The 18,341-nt window shown below is 35.4% G+C and overlaps 1 protein-coding gene across 4 annotated transcripts in view; it reads left to right on the top strand.

The window, feature by feature from the left end:
- The window catches only part of LOC794073 (uncharacterized), a 34,246-nt gene that overhangs the window by 2,759 nt on the left and 13,146 nt on the right, over nt 1-18,341 (top strand). For all 4 annotated transcript variants that reach the window (XR_012384748.1, XR_012384749.1, XR_012384750.1 and 1 more), the window contains exons 2-3: nt 10,713-10,884; nt 16,894-18,279. Coding sequence is in view for 1 of the 4 variants with exons in the window: in XM_021478485.3 (XP_021334160.1) it covers nt 10,713-10,884; nt 16,894-18,279 (1,558 nt within the window). In the remaining 3 variants the exon portion in view is untranslated. The remainder of the gene's footprint in view (nt 1-10,712; nt 10,885-16,893; nt 18,280-18,341) is intronic.

Here is an 18,341-nt window from a genome sequence, read left to right as displayed (position 1 = left end):
GTAACAAATGCAAAACATAAAACATGACATCTGTAAAAACATGACATCTGTAAAAATGGACTTATCTGTTTTTGCGAAGTCTGGAGTCTAGAGTTTTTGACCTGTCTGTATAGGCTGGAGTATTATTAAATGTGTGTCTCATATACTGTATAGTGCCACTTTGCTATCTTTAGACTGACATCTTTCCTCTTCATTAACTATATAAGTGCACCTGCAGATCAAAATTCTGACATTTGAAAGAATCAATGAAGTAGGTGTCACCACTGTAGGACTTATTTTTATGTGGTGTGTCTTATTGTCTTGGCATCTACATCAGCAATCCATCCATTTGTGCAGTTTACTCATTTTCTGAAGATTTTTTTAGTTCTTCTTTAACTTCTCTAAAAGTCTTCGTTTACCCCCTTGGTGAACTCCAGTACACCGTCTTTAGGTGTTTTTTTTTTTCCATTATATTATATTTTTTCATGGTATTGTGCAGTATACCATTTTCAATGATTGTTGCCTTGCTCTCAAATACACCCCTGCCATTTGTCTGTTATTTTCTTTATATGAGCATAATTTCCATTAATACTTCAAGCATTGATGACCTTCTTAATACATTTTCTGTTCTGATCTCAAGTCTGGGCAAACAACTGAGAAAACATCAATCAGAGGCCGCATTTTATGTCATTATGTAGACTTTCAAAGTATTTTACAGTATTTAAAAAATACAAAATACAAGACACTAAAGTATTTTGATACAAAATATAAAACCATTTTCATTAAGCATGCAAACTTCACACAGAAACACCAACTGACCCAGCCGAGGTTCAAACCAGTAATCTTCCTGCTGTGAGGCAACAGTACTACCCACTGCGCCACCGTGTTGCCCATTTTTTCAAAATTTAAAAAAATAATATATATATATATATATATATATATATATATATATATATATATATATATATATATATAATTTAAATATGAACTTGTATTTCATATACTTTGCAGATATTCACATTTTATCACATTTTATATGGCTTGATAGCAAATCATATTTACAGTTATTTGAATACATCATGCACAAAGTATTTATATTTCCATTATTCTGTGTGATATATGTGTACTATAAGATGTGGCCATGTGTATTATTGGTGTTTTTAGGCCTCTAAATACTTTAATGTATCACCACACTGGAGTGAAAATCCTTTTAATAGCGTTCTAGTCATGCTGCTTGCTTTCATATAAGAACCAACTAAATGTGACACTGCATAATTAAAAAAAGAAAAAAGAATTAAAGAAATATGTCTTTATAAGAGTTATCATTATCTGAAAATGAATATATATATATATAAAATTAAATGATAAATTTATAAATTTATTTATATGATATTTATTTGTAATTATATACTGTTTTATATTATATAATTGATTTGGTAATACTTTACAATAACAGTACTTTAATAATGATGTATTAATATGCAAACTAAACATTAGTTTATTATAAATTCATAATTCATGATGGCGACGTGGTGGCACAGTAGTGCTGTTGAATCACAGCAAGAAGGTCGCTGGTTTGAGCCTCGGCTGGGTCAGTTGGTGTTTCTGTGTGGAGTTCTGTGTGCATGTTCTCCCTGGGTTCGCTTAGGTTTCCTCCGGGTGCTTTGGTTTCCCCCACAGTCCAAACACATGCGATACAGTTAAATTAGGCTAAATTGTTCGTAGTGTATGAGTGTCAATGAGTGTGAATGGATGTTTCCCAGAGATGGATTGCAGCTGAAAGGGCATCTGCTGCATAGAACATATGCTAGATAAGTTGGCGGTTCATTCTACTGTGGCGAACATAGATTAATAAAGGGAGTTAGCCGAATAGAAAACGAATGAATGATTTTATGATAAGCTAATGCATGCAGTAATCATGAACTAACGTAAACTACAACATGAGTCACATGAGTTCATGTGTGAATAACAGCTACCTTAATTAATTGTTAGTACATGCTGTTGATTAATGTATTAATTCACATTTAAGTTTAAGCTAAAAGTAATTAACGTGAACTCATAAGTTGTTAATGTATAATTATGTAATGACTTGGAGGGGCAAATTACTGTTAACTCACCCTTAACTACTCATGAATTCCTGTTCATGTTTATGCTGACAGAACACTTTTCTATTGTTTTTCAGTGTAACATACTAGATGGACGTGCATAAGGAGTTTATGAGTAGTTAAGAATGGATTAATGATGATGTGACCCTCCAAGTAAAGTCACAATATAATTATACATTAAGATATTATGAGTACATGATGGTTAAATTAGGCATAAACATGTACTAACAATTAAGGTAGCCGTTATTCACACATGAACTCGTGACTCATGCTGTAGTTAAAGTTAATTCATGATTGGCATGCATTAACTCATCATTAGTTCATAATAAAGTAATGTTTAGTTAACATATTAATACATCATTATTCATGTAAAGTGTTACCCATGATGAACAAGACATTAAGCAGCAGCAAAACTCTGATGCTTTGTATTTTGCTGCTTTCGGTTTGTATTTCTTAACGCACTTCCGCGTTCGTTACTCTCTCGTCATGATCTTGGATGATGAGGTAAGGTCACCGTAAGCTCAGCGTAGTGCTTCGGTCACTGCATCATGAATAATTCAATTAAAACGTAGCTGTGGTGTCACGATGATTGTGTCTGTCGTAGCAGCTTGTAATCCTTCTCGTGAATATTAATGTGGTGATGCGCTCAATCGTTTCGTTACACAATGGCTACGTTGAGCCTACGTCATCTGCTCCACTTCCTTTAAAAGGAGCTCAACATATTTGGCAGCAAGGAATGAACTTATAAACCGTCCTTTTTAATACGAGCTCTGTTAAACCGTCATGAAATGTCCGCTATCCATACTGTTCTCTCATCATAACTTTTTAGCTCTGAAAAAACGATTTCTTGTCAAAATAAAAGTCCCCCATAAACAATAGAAATAAAATTATCCTTCAGCATAAAGAAATGTAAGATAACGCTTATTTACGTCTGTTACAGTGTTAATTAATACGTTAGTTAACAAATTAGTGCTTACAAGAACCATTAATGAACAAATATTACATTATAATGCTGGAGTTCAGACTATAATAAGGTTTATAATTACACTAACAAATGCTTTGTTAATGGTAAATCATATTAATAAATGGTTAACAAACATGAAAAACATGTAAGTTGAAGCTGGGAATTCCTCATACTCAAAAACCTGCATGTTATTCATGCTTGTTCACTAAAAAGACATCTATTTCAGACAGATTCCTCTGGCATCCACAGTTCCTCCTGATGGATGTGGTTCTTATTCTTCTTTTTCATTTGGTGGTTTACTCTGGATACCGTGGGTCTTGATCATCTCAAACAAACACGTTCTGTCTTGGTCACAGATGCGCCAGCATAGTCCATAAACAAACCTTTTATAAAATACATAATTTATCCAGGCCATTTATATATGTATATTTTATATAAAAACTATAAATATACATTTTAATGAAATTTTTAGAACATTATATGCAAAAAAAAAAAATCTATAGGGTAGGTTACAGGCTAAATAAATGCACCTCGTCAGCTGAACATCACTCTGGTCAACGTACGCCCTTCTGTTTAATGCTTCATAAAGAAAGATGACAGACACAATCTCAATAAACACTTGATGCTTGCTGTCAACTAGGCTAGGTAATTAAGGGCATTTGTTATAACATTTATAGGATCTGTTGTTGTCAAATAAGTTTCCTTATAATATTTTTGTTGAAAATCTGTTGTAACCCATGTTTCTGGCTGTTTACAAACCAGTCTCTCCAACGTGGGTATCATAATTAAACGCGGGTTACCAGGGTGATAATTCATTTCTTTGTCTTTAATCTGGAGCATCAACATAACATTCACAAACAGCATTACTACAGCATTGCATCTGCCGAACTTTTCTCCACTTCCTTCTTTTCCCTCTCTCCTACTTTCCGGTGCACCACCCTTAAAGGAGCCAGAGTACATCAATAACTTTCACAACTAACAGCTATTAAACTTTGCACCAGACATTTTTTAAAGTAAATAAAAAATCTTTCTAAGTAGATTCAATACCATTTTTACATTTAAGTATTAATTATTCATTCATTTTCTTGTCGGCTTAGTCCCATAATTAATCCGGGGTCGCCACAGCAGAATGAACCGCCAACTTATCCAGCAAGTTTTTATGCAGCGGATGCCCTTCCAGCCACAACCCATCTTTGGGAAACATCCATACACACATTCACATACACACTCATACACTACGGACAATTTAGCCTACCCAATTCACCTGTACCGCATGTGTTTGGAGTGTGGGGGAAACCAGAGCACCCGGAGGAAACCCATGCGAAGGCAGGGAGAACATGCAAACTCCACACAGAAACACCAACTGAGCCGAGGTTCGAACCAGCAACCTTGCTGTGAGGCGACAGCACTACCTACTGCGCCACTGCCTCGCCCAGTATTAATTAACAAATTATCAATTAAAATAATGAGTAAAATGTAAGGTTACACTGTATTGTGACTTATCACCAGTAAAATAACCAGCCTTTGTATTTAATGTATATATTTTCTTCCAATTTATCGCATCCAAACTAAATTGTGGCCAGTTTTACTTATTATACTGTGCTTTGACTGGCTATGTAGTTCAAAAGCAAAATAGTTAGATATAGTATTGAAAAAATATAATTCACAATGCAAAACCCTGGCCCTGCAGTTATCTCTCTCTGAAAAAAAAAATCTTATAGCCTATAGCCTACTCGTTTCAGTTTAGGCTATGGGACTAAATTTTTTTTATACTTACACTATTTTATAAAAAACTATCATTTAATCTTATTATAAATTAGCTTATATATATTTATTTATTTATTTGTTAAAAGTGACACGATTCTCCCCAGCTGTTCTTTTTAGGCTTACAGGACCTTGTCACAACAATGAACAGAATAACAACAACCTGCTAATAATAATAATAATAATAAATGATTATTATTATTATTATTATGGTAATATTTGATTACCTGCCACTATAAGCAAAACCTTAAAATAGGTGTCATTATGTCCCGGTTTGCATATCTCTTACTGGCTTTTATAAAATTAAGTAAATGCACGAGATGAGCCGCAATTCTGTTTCCCTCTAACATACAAACTTTTATTTTATATATGAAAGACAATTGCAGCACACCTTGAGTGCATGCATTTGTTTTTGTTTTTTTTATAACTGCCAGAAACCATTTTGAGGTTGTGCCTATAGGCAGTTGGTCAAATAATAACAATAAGGCTATTAATAAAGCCACTTATTCTGTTCATGGCTGTGACAACATCCTGAAAGCCTAAAAAGAAAAGCTGGTGGGAATTGTGTTGGTTTTAACAAATGAATAAATTAATAAGCTAATTTATAATATGCTTAAACCATCTTTTTTTTTTATTAGCCACACTTTATTCTGTGTGTGTGGTTGCTATGAACCAGATGTGTAGCCAATGAAACAAAATGCTTAAACATTAAAATGTAAGGTTTAGAAAATTAAAGTATAGAAAATAAAATTCCCAGGGAGAGACAGTACTGTTACTGCAGACCAGGGTTTCGTTGCATTGTAAATTATATTTTTCCACACTATAGGCTATGCAGTGCAACAACTAACAATTTTTCTTTTGAAATAAATAGCCAGTCAAAGCATGGCGCATTCCAGTATTATGATATTAGCTTATAATAATAATTGTCAGGAATCCTTCTGGACAATCAGATTCATTCACTGCACCTGCACAGCCCCAATCACCAGACCAATCACCAATCACCTTCTCCTGTTGCTCATCATTGCTCACACTACATAACCCTGTAAGCCTGGAACAATCACTCATTTATGGTCTGATTTATTTGTTATTACCCAGACTCATTTCTCTACAGTGTGACAGCATTTACCTGATAATGTAGCCTGCCTGCCTGCTCACCAGTTTGTTATCCTGTCTGTTATCTTGTCCTGTGAATCCTGTACGGTGTTTACCTCCACTGGCATCATCTTGTTTCAGTTACAACCCGAAGTTAAGTTCTGTTTGTTTGTTTTCTTTTTGTTGGTATTGATGATATTTCTTTTCTGAACAACCTCAAAATTGTTTAAAGTATCATTAAATATCCATTCTCTGTTAATCTGCCTTTGTCTTCTCTCTGATCCATAATAATAATAATAATAGTAGTAGTAGTAGTAGTGTTTATTATAGTTATTTATAATAATATTAGACATTTGTTTGGACGTGCTCTTTTCAAGCAGCATTTTTTTTTTTCATTCTGCAGGCTGTTCGCTCTGGCAGTTGGTCAAATATTTGTTAGCTAGCTTATCATTAAAGCAGAGTTATTCTGCAATCAGGTTATGTGCTCCATCAGGCACAATCTTAATAGTATCTTGTGTGCTATGCCACAGTTTTCTTTGTCTTGTAGTGTGTGCACGTTTAAGGTTTGTGTGCACTGTAACCAGATTTCATTATCGGTTGGGATTTTAAAACTCCTGCAGCAAGTTAGGAGAAAATGAAAGCACATTAGAATGAGGAAAAATCAGATGCTTATGACAATCTTTAACGTAATGACAAATTAAAAATGTAGCAAACAAATGACAGGGGTTTGTGACCCAATTACAGTGGAGCATTAAAGAAACCCTTATTTCCCACAGAACAAAAGAAATCATCTATTCATGGGCAGGAACAAAAACATACACTTGTATCTTTCTTGGAAAACATATCTTTTTAAAACTCATTTGATATAATTTGTATCTTTATTTTAATGAAATTTTTGTTGGTCTGTTATCTACAAAATGAGCAAGAAAGAATAGCATGAAGTGCACAAGTCAGCTATATGCTTGAACACAATCTTTCATATTATGTGCAATATTTACATTTCTAGAGAAGCCCGTTTTAAACTGTTTTGATTATTACTGACATTTATCATTCATTGCGCTGGTCACTTTAAATGAGCCAGGGCAGGCTTTACAAGCTCTTTGCAGCACTGACCTTGTTCCCAGATCACTTCGGAAGAACGAACTTGGTTGGATGAATGATAGAAGAAACTCATTGTGAGAAAAATGCTCTGTGCATGCCTAACCACAATTTTTTTTTTTTTTTGAGAGTCGCCGAATTGTGCCAGCCTGTTAAGATGAAAAATTGCTTACAGCACCTTTAATATTTTAAAGAAAGTATTGAAGTTTGCATAAGTAACAATTGATCGACCCATATCACTTATATAAACTATAAGAAATAAGACTTATGACTCCAGAAGAATTTTTGTTTTATTGGATACTGTGGCATAATACTGTGAAAATGTCCTTGGTTAGTTAAAGATAATGTGGGAAATATTATTTTAAATTCACTTCATATTGAATTGACCTAAACTGCATGTGTTACCCACTACATTGCAAAGTTACTTGACAAAATTACCATGGACCATTTGAGTTTAAGTTCTTGCATGCAGTTTTTATAAACAAGCTAATGAATGAAAAAAATGACATTCAGTTAAAGATTCAATAACTCTTTTAAAAAGAAAAAAGTTTGATTAGATTAATCATCTTTAGAGAATTAAGTTACACATTTAGATGGTGATTTGTCGCCATCTATTGTCGTTATGTAATTTCTACAGATTTTAGTCATATTTTGAGTTAATAAATCATTATTTCGACTTTTTGTCTTGTTGACTTTTTGTCTTGTATGATATACTAATTTTGATTTAGTATATCATAACTTGGGCTGTTCTTACCAGGCAGAAAAGAGCTTACAGTTTTATCAAAACTTGTCAATTAATTATTGTCAATTGTTTGTACACAATAGTGTTTTGTCTTGGTGATTTGGAGCTTCCAGTACAGAGACCAAAAGTATATGGTGTAAAGTTTTGCAAACAATAAATGTATAAAAAGTTCAAAAAAAAAAAAAAAACTCTGAAGTGCCATCTAGAAATCACCAAATCAGACACAAGAAGACTGCAGTGGACTGTCAGGACAGCGGAGAGGATTATTGCTTTGCACCTGCCCAACCTCCAGATCTCTACACATCTTTATCTCTATAGATCTTTTTTATTAGATTAGTTGCTACTTGTTTTTATTCATACATATACACAACCCTTACTGTATATGATTTTGTAACCAATGTTTTATTATTTACTTTATCCACTTATGTCATTCTGTGTTCTTGTGTTGATTTGTATATACTGTATGTTTGTGTTCCTGAAAAAATAGTGTGTTTGCACACACTTGTCAAATTAATCTCATTCTGATTTCTCTGCACACATATTTCAAAGAAATCACAGCAGCTGAATAACAAACATTATTATTTTACATTATTATGCCATCAAACATAACATTACAGAAGATGTCTGGCCTTTTATAATGCTAAATATCTGCTACAGATCATTGACTGCAAAGCATTTATTGTGATTTAAGTGAAATTACTTTACACATATTATAATAAGTAGGTTAATTGGAGAAATGAGTAAATGATAGCACTTTAAAAATGAGACTAGTTAAAAAAAACGTGTTAACACGTAAATTGCGTGTTAACACGTAAATGACGTGTTAACACGTACCAACGTGTTAACGCGTAAATGACGTGTTAACGCGTAAATTACGTGTTAACACGCAATTACGTGTTAACACGTTTGTTGCAGACGTTTTGGCCCCAACGGCCTTCCATATTAAAACGGGGTCGCTAGAGCGGAATGAACCGCCAACTTATCTAGCATTTGTTTTTACGCAGTGGATGACCTTCCAGTTGCAAGCCATTACTGGGAAACATCCTACACACTCATTCACACACATGCACTACGGGCAATTTAGCTCACACAATTCACCTATAGCGCATGTCTTTGGACTTGGGGAAACCGGAGGAGACCCACGCGAACATGAGAACATGCAAACTCCATACAGGCATGCCAACTGACTCAACCGAGACTCGAACCAGCGTCCTTCTTGCTGTGATGTGTGACAGCACTACGCCATCGAAGTTTGAGCTTTTTAGTAAAAGTTTTACTAAAGCTTCTTGACACCATCATTTCAGATGTAATATAGAAATAATAAAATATATAGAAATTTAGTTACAATTTTGTAGGTTGTAATTTATTTTTGCAATAATTTGCTCAAATTTAATTGTATTATCTGTCAATTTCTAAATATATTTGGTGATTTAAAATATTATTTAAAAATATATCTGTTTAATAAATCTGTTTTGTGTAAATGCACCATAATACATTGCCTATATTCACTGAGAAATTATAAAAAAAATGTTTGTTTTCAAAATGTGGTGTACTCAATTATTCTGAGCACTATAAATAGATAGATAAGAATGAACTTAAAGAGCCCCTATTATACATTAAAAATTAAAAAGTCATATTTTTGTTTTAAGGGTCTCCAACAACAGTCTTATATGCATGCAAGGTCAAAAACACTTTCATTAGCCCCTTTCACACAGTGATACCGGTTAATATCTGGAAAATTTCCGTAACGACTTTACCGGTGTATTTAAAAAAGCGCTGTTCACACAGGCGAGGACGTTACGGAAATTTTCCGGAAAAGAGCATTCACACATCCATTCCAAAATACCGGTAAATTCTGACATCATTCACCACAAATGAGCTTTAAACGGCTGCGCTTGTATTTGTAAACATTTGACTAAATTACAAACTCTGTGGATGATCAATATTGTGAACAACTTTCGCAGGATCACTTTCGCATGTCGAGATGTTCATAATATGTGTGTGTGCAGGCGCTCACAGGCTGTTTCAAAGGCTAACGCAAAGCTTGAAGGTAAACAAACAACGGCTTATTATAAGCATCTCATCGATAATTATTTATACAGTTGCCATTAAGAAGAACATATAAACGTGATCTGACTAACTTCTAGCAGCTAAATGTGTCTGGAAAAATATTCAAAGGCTTTTATTCTCACAAACCGCGCGGACGTAAATGCGTCTGACTGTTGTGATTGGCTAAATCAGTTGTTCCCGCCACAACGGCTTGTTTCGTATAGACGTCACGCCGAAACGGCTAAAGACTCGTTATCAAGATGATTTATTTGAAGCACTAGAAAGCTTCAAGAAAAAAGCACTCGAGAAAGCACTCGACTCTTTTATAATAACTTTCTGTTATGAGCTGGATATTACACTTAGAGCTGTGTTACACACTACATGGAAGTTCATTTTCAAAAAGTCATAATAGGGGCTCTTTCATAAAAAAATACATATCTTCCAAACATTGGACTTAATTGTCCAATACTTAATTGGAAATCTCCTCTCCAAAGGCTACCTGTTTTAAGAGATGGTTGAACAAACTGCTTTATGTCATTCAAATGGAACAATTATATCTTGAAACTTCACAGAACCCATATATTCATGACAATGACTTTGTAAAAACTTGAATATTGTCATCGTTTTTTGTTTTTAATGTTTATGCTGCTACGTATGTTGTGTTATATGTCGGCTAATGTCAATTATTTCGTAATTTTTTTTCTTTTTATTGGTATTGTACTGTTTTTTTTATTGTTTAACCTTAAAAAATGTTAAATGAAAACAAAATATTACAAATATATATATATATATATATAAATGCTTGGGGGATGATCATAGGGTGTCCATTGTATCTAAAAAAAAAGTCTGTTCTGTTCAGGTCTTGACTTAAAAACATGAGATTTTACTATGTTTTTTATGTTTTGTTTCCTATTTCCAGAGACACATCACGATTCAGAAAAATCAACCGTACCCGAAGTTGGAGAAATGCACAAAATGTTGCAACAAATTTCATTGTCCCTTTTGTGCGACCAGTGTGTACAAGCCCTCCAGACGGAGCAAACTCGAAGTACATCTGAAAGCCCACTGTAGAAGAGCATTCGTTCTTGGAGGTATACTGTGTAAATAGGAAGATTAAATTAGAGAACAGCTAACAATATTTTAAAATTGAAGGTCTCTTTTAATAGTGGTGTAACGGATCACAAATCTCATGGTTCGGATCACATTATGTTTTTATTGTCAAGGATCGAACCATTTTTCAAATCAGCCTAAAAGAGGAGGAGACTAATGTCATTTGCTTTTCATTTCTTACAAAAACAGTACTGCAAGACACTTTTGATTTTAACAAACAACTTAGAAGCTGTTATTCTATTAAAAATAAAATAAAGAAAAATCAACTGAATAAAAATAAAGTGTAAAATATTCAGTACTGTGAAAAATTCACTGTTGCTACTAGGGATGCAACAATACAGTTAGCCCATGGTTCAATACATACCTCAGTTTTTTAACACGGTGTTCGGTTCTCATGGCTTGACACATGTTTTTTATTTTTTATTCTATGGGCAATAGGAAGAGTAAAAGGTTAAGGAGAAAAAAATAAAAACGATTTATTGCAATACTTATTTTGTTTTACTTAAAAGCCAAGAAAAGTACACTAGTTCCTAGTGTATTGTATTAAAAAAATTAACATTGAAATCTCACAGCTGCTGGTAGCCCATGTACAAACTGGGGAACACGTAAAATCCTAAACTTTGAAAATAAACATAAATGTGAAGGTAATAAAGATGAATTGACCATTTCAAATAAACAAATTTGTACTTAAGTAATCGTAGATCGAGTGCTTTTATGAGATGACAAAAGCCCGCATCTCCAATCACTGAAAAACGGCTGCAAATCTTTAGCAATAAACACCCGCACTGCCTTTGTTATTTGATGTGTCTCTCAGAACCAGTTGGGTATGTTTGCTTTAAAGATTCAGCGAGGGATTGTTGCTACTTGGAGGACTTTATTACCTTCTCTGCTATTCTGCCTTCAGACGGTGATATTGCTGGGTGATGGCGCTGCTGATGTGCAGTCATGGTTATACGTGTAAAACAATGCTTGCACACAGTTATTTTTTGTTCACCGTTTTTTTCTTTTATTGGCATTATACTTACAGGCAAAACCGAAATGTCCTCACACCCGAGATTTGAAAGACACCGGCGCTTTCTCGTACTGTTGCCTCACTTCACCGGCGCTTCCTCGTACTGTTGCCTCAGCCTCACTTCACCGCCCCTCGCCATGTTAAAGTGTGGAATGATGGTCAAGCGCCCCCTAACTTTAGAGTATAGTGATTGGATATTTACTTGCAGGGAGGAGTTTCCTCATCTCAGCTCATAGATTTAGAGGTACACACAGTCAATTCAAGGAGATATAAAACGCACATAACTAATTTAATCGCAAAACTGAGAAAACCGCAATTCACAAACGCGTATTGAACCGTGGAGGTCGTGCCGTACAGTTAATATTATATTGAGAACCGTGGCATCCCTAATTACTACTACTGTTGCTGATGACACTAAATGTAAAAATCCAACATTTTCATTTGTACAACCCATATTTATTTATAGTCTCATTTTCAATAAATGATTCAGTTATACAATCATAAATCTTCATGTTTCATTGCTAGATGGATCACTTTTGAAAAATTACTCAGTGGCATATTTTGATGGTTGCCACCTATTGTTTAAATAATGTAGTTGCTGTACAACTTTCATTTTTTGAACATCGTTGAATGCACATAATGGTAGGTCTGCTCGATTATGGGAAAATCATAATCACGATTATTTTGGTCATGATTGTAATCAACTGATAATTGTTTTGAATAATCGTGAAGTCAAAATTATTCTCCCTCCTGTGAGTTTTTTTTATATATAAATATTTCCCAAATGATGTTTAACAGAGGAGTTTTTCACAGTATTTCCTATAATATTTTTTTTCTGGAGAAAATCTTATTTGTTTTATTTTGGCTAGAATAAAAGCAGGTTTGAATATTTTGAAACCTATTTTAATAGCTCAACATTATTAGCCCCTTTAAACAATATATATTTTTGATTGTCTGCAGAAGAAACTACTGTTATACAATGACTTGAATAATTACCCTAATTAAGCCTTTGAATATCACTTTAAGCTGAATACTAGTATCTTGAAAAATATATAGTAAAATATAATGTGCTGTCATCATAGCAAAGAGAAAGGAAAATAGCTATTAGAAATGAGTTATTAAATCTGTTATGTTAAAACTGTGTTTTAAGCATCTTCACTAAAGGAAAAAAACTTAAGCTACAGCAGTCCTTCTGTCAAGAGCAGTGAGGGATTTTCTCCCTTTGTTGTTTGATTAATAATAAAAACAGGCAGCAGCAGGAATATTTTGCGCTGTCACTTTAAGAATAGTGCGGCTCTGATATGGTTTCTCTGTCACATGTCTTTTGATTCTCAACTTGTTTGTTTATTACACAAATGAGGGTAAATATAAATAATCACTAAGCACCGCGCTCTGACACAAATATGCATGCATTTGAGCTTTAAAGCGCTCACATTAAGATGCCGTTAGATGTGTGTCGTCTCCAAACCTGTCTAAGGCTAAGCACGGCGCGCACACACACACAGCAGCATGCAATCTTTCGCACTTAAAAAAAAAAGAAAATAATGATTCGAACGTACATCAATGAATGATGCACATCCCATGCTGTAAACGTTACATTACAGCACATGCTTTTAGTCATTTTCACGTGGAACTGAGCTTTGCAGAGCAAAATATGTGTACAACTGGAAAGGGGGGCGGTATAGGATGCAATAATCGTTTATCTCGATTAATGGTTTTTCATAATCGTTAGAAACCAAAATCGAAACCAAATTTTTGATTAATTGCACAGCACTACATGATGGTGATGGTAATCTCAATACTTCTTTGTTATTTGACTGTTTGTAACTTCATAACTAACTCAAAAGACTAAAGACTAAATCTCTTTCTTGATTTTTGCGTTTTTAGATTTGAATGCAGCGATTCGAAGGACTAATAAACGTTTTAATATAATATGCAAATAATAATATAAATATGCAAATCACAATCATTTATAGTTCATGTTGTGTGGTTGTTAAGATCCCGATCTTTTAATGTTTAATCATGCACATTAGGCACATTATCTGTAACGGACCCCGCTTAATCAGTGATCTGTAAGAATCACAGTTCACGGTTTTAAACGCACGTGACCTGCGGATTAATAACTTTTTTGAACTTGTAGGTTAATCTAATATTTCTAACAATTGCAGAGATTACCTCCTGCGTCATTCAAATCATGTGTATGAAAGCATTTTGGCTTCCCTGTAAAATATAATGATGACGGAAGAAGTTGTGGTAGGACCTAAATGCTTTCTTAGACTATTAATTAAAGGTGTTTTCTGTCACTGTTTGTTTAGCTTGCATTAATGCATTCAGTGTAAAGCTGCACAATTAAACATTAAAAGATCGGGATCTCAATTCAAACCCGCGCAACATGAATGACAAATGATAAGAATTTGCATGTTTATTAATCCTTCTAAGCTAGGGGTGGCCAACCCTGTTCCTGGAGAGCCACCTTCCTGCAGATTTCAGTTGCAACCCATATCAAACACACCTGCTTGTAATTATCACGTGGTGTTCAGTTCCTAATTAATTGGTTCAGGTGTGTTTGAATTGTTTTTTCAGCAACTGAAATCTTCAGGAAGGTGGCTCTCCAGGAACAGGGTTGGCCACCCCTGTTCTAGTATATAGTAGATACTGGCCCACCAGGACTGAGTTTGGACACCCCTGACCTACAGTATAACAAAACATGAAGTTTTAAGTGTGAATTGTTGAATCATTAATTATTTTGATGGTCCATTTGGGTATTAGTAGACTTTCTGCTTAATATCTGTTGAGACTGCTGCTTCAACAGACATTTAACTGACTATAAGAAACTTTGCAAGTGCATGTTAACTTACACTAACCTTAACCTCAACCTAACAGTCTACTTATAATCTAATGAGAATTAGTTGGCATGTAGATGCAATGTAACATAGTTCAAAAGCCATCAAGTGTGACCTAATAATATTAATAAAACATATTACTGACTGTTTAACTGTTTATGTTCAATGATACAGCTCCAGATGAACATATTTAGTTATTGTAATATAATATTTATTACGATATTGATTTGGGGATTTTGGGGTATGCATGCAGCTTATACTGATTGCATTGATGCGGGCTAAACAAGTAGTGACAAGAAAACACCTTTAGTAACCTAAGAAACCCACCACATCCCGAATAACCTACCACAACTTCTTCTGTCATCATTATATTTTACAGAAAAGCCTAAATGCTTTTATACATGATATTTGAATGACGTCAGAGGTGATCTCTCTGTGATCGTTACAAATTTAGGATTAATCTACCAGTAAAAAAAAAAATATTAACCTGCGGGTTGTGATCCAGGGCTCGAAATTGCGACCATTTTGGTCGCATATGCGCCCAAAATTTTATCAATGCGACCTTAAAATATATTTGGGAGCATTTCTGCGAGTGCTTAAAATTGTTGTGTGCGACCAGTTTTTACTGCAAAATGTTCAGCACATGCGCAGATTCAGGATACATTCACGCAGAATGCATCTCTAAGCTCTTTGTTTGCACTTGGAACACGAAACGCAGCGCTCAGGAATGGTTTAAAACAGTTGTCATGTCAACTTGCTGCAGTAAACAAATCCAAGTCCGTAATGCTTGCCCCGCCTTCGCGCTCTTCTTATTGGCCCACCACTGCTCTAGCACTGAACGCGAATGATTGGTTAATATCAGTTGTCAATCACTCAGTCAGCGCCTTCTGGCATCAGATGACAGGGAGAGCTACTACCGCGCGCGGAAAACTAAAGCGCTGAAGATGAGAATGAAGATAACGCAGACAGATTTAGTTTTAGAAACCATGGCATCCAAAGTTATAAATAATGACACATCTTACTAGTGATCATGTGCTGAATGTTAATCCACCATCTACACTTTTCCAAGAGTAGAAGACTTCTGTTGGCTTCAAGTCCGCTATGAAAAGTCTGTGAGATGAAATTTTCAGGTAACTGTTTGCCACATCTAGCACCAGAGCTTCTGTTTAATCCTTCATATAATCGCCAGATGCTGTCAGCCGTGCAAGGGGCAGCTATATGTCAAATTGAACACCACGTACACCATCGCATACGGGCTTACACTGAGTAAACTATTATCGCTACTCATGAAAAGACAGTATTGCTATTAACATGACGTATGCATATAATAAGGTACAGTATGTGTCAAAAGCATCAGTGCAATATCAGACAGCACTAGTGAGAACAGCACAGTTATACCCTTAACAGATTCATGTCAAGCAGTGTGTGCAGGGCCGGTGAGCGCTCCGTGTACGCTTTGCTCACTCAGTTCTGTTATAAAAATCTTTTTTCTTGTGATAACGGGATTTCGTTGAGACATATTTTCCTCACGCTTACATATATATATATATATATATATATATATATATATATATATATATATATATATATATATTATTATTTTTTTCTTGTTAGTTTAATTAGTGTTGATTTCAAATACAATAAATCTGTTTGTATAAAACTTGTAGTAACGGTGCTCATAATTGGTGGGTGCGACTAAATTTTGGCTGATGCGCCTAAATTTTTTAAGTTAGGAGCACCGGTGCTACCAAGCAAAAAGGTTAATTTCGAGCCCTGTGATCAGTCCAAATCACCAATCAACCGTGATTTGTTACACCCCTACTTTTGAGTCTTGTTTGACATGATCAGTTCGCTTAACATTTGCCAAGCAACATGGTGTGTGGACAGAGAACTTACCCAAAGTTCACTGTAGTAATCAAAGCAGGTCACATTGATTTGAGTCTGATGGGAAACATCAGACTGCAGAAAGACAGAACACAAATTATTTGCAGAAATCAGATTAGTTGAAAGAGATGTGTCTTGGCTAGGAATGTGATTTGACTAAAGATGTCTGTGAGAAACTAGTGAAGATCTGGAAAAAATAAAAAATGTACACAAATACATTTATATATAATTATTTTTGTTTTGTTTTTTAGAATATACCACACATAGATGTGGACTCCGCTGTAGAAAGGCTCTCCATTTCCACTGTATGTACTGTGAGGCGACAATTTTGAGGAGAGAATGTTTTAAAAACCATTTAGAAGTGTGTAAACAGAGGCCACATTCTGAATCAGACACCAAAATGTTGCCAAGCCCCAATACGACGGTGACCTCTCCGACTTTGGCAAACACCGCTCCAGCCATCAGTACACCTAAGACTGTCCCTACAGTCAAATGCACACCGTCCAGCACTGTGACAGCGACCGCTCCAACAATAATAAACACATCGCCATCGACCACCACCAGTACGTTGAAAGATGCGACACTCTGTGAACCAACTCTGAATGCTCTGCCTATCACAGACCCACCATCAAACATCAGTTCTAACAGGAGTCGGACACGGCCGATTGTTAAAATCACATGCCCAAAGTGTCATATCATCATTAATAAAACCAACCTACAAAAGCACATTGAGCGCAAACACCCAGACGAGTCAGTCTTTGGCACCGATGAAACGTTCCAGCTGACAACCCAGTGTGTTGATGAAACAAACGGGATATATGCTGTTATCAAAGTCGTGAAAGGTAACAGCTTCCCGGTTCATGTAAAATACCAGACATGGGGAGAAAACCGAACCGTTTGCGAATCAAATGAGTGCCAGGTCAACATAAATATTGCACAGAAGAGCGGCATCCCATTGTACCAGTGCATGCATATCAGTGCCGCGAGCATGTGCAAGTCTTTGGCGGATCAAGTCTCGCTCAAGGAAGACGTTTTAACAGAAATGGTGAGAGGAAAATGGTTCAGCAACAAAAAGAAAAGGCAATGCCTTGCTTTGCAACAGCTTGCCGATAGTAAACACGCACCACTTTCTGTTCAAACCTCGACTGACATCTCATCGGTACAAAAGTTCATTTCTGTATTCGAGCCAAGTGTGTCGTCTTATAGTACTTTAGGGCGCGTCATGGTTGTTTACAATGCACCATTGAACACATGGACTTGTCCCTGTACCAGATTTCAGCATTCATGCATGCACAAATACATTGCCAAATGGCATCTGTTTCAAACGCTTCCTGAGCTGTTTAGTTCGCCACACAGCATCCCACTTTCAGAAGAGGACAGCGTCTCGGAAAACAATCATGTGTATCCACCGAGAGGTCTGGGATTGGAGTATATGGTGAATTACATTCTTCAGCATAAGAAGATTCCTGCTGTTCTTCCCGAAGAAATGCGCTTGCCGTCTTCACACAAGGATTACCCACAAAGCCTTTGTCCACATGAAACCGTGTGTCAGGAATGTCCAGGCGATGTCCCACTCAGCGATCCGATTTTAATTACACAGAAAGCCAAAATACTGACCAATTGGTGCATTGTTGAAGGTAGGATATATTGCCTGTTTGCTTGTGCAGTACTCAGCTGCATTGTCTTCTCATATTACACT

This window comes from Danio rerio, chromosome 8, assembly GCF_049306965.1.
Source record: "Danio rerio strain Tuebingen ecotype United States chromosome 8, GRCz12tu, whole genome shotgun sequence".
Taxonomy (NCBI): Eukaryota; Metazoa; Chordata; class Actinopteri; order Cypriniformes; family Danionidae; genus Danio; species Danio rerio.
The sequence above is the reverse complement of the archived record's forward strand: the minus strand, read 5'-3'. Positions and strand labels throughout refer to the sequence as shown.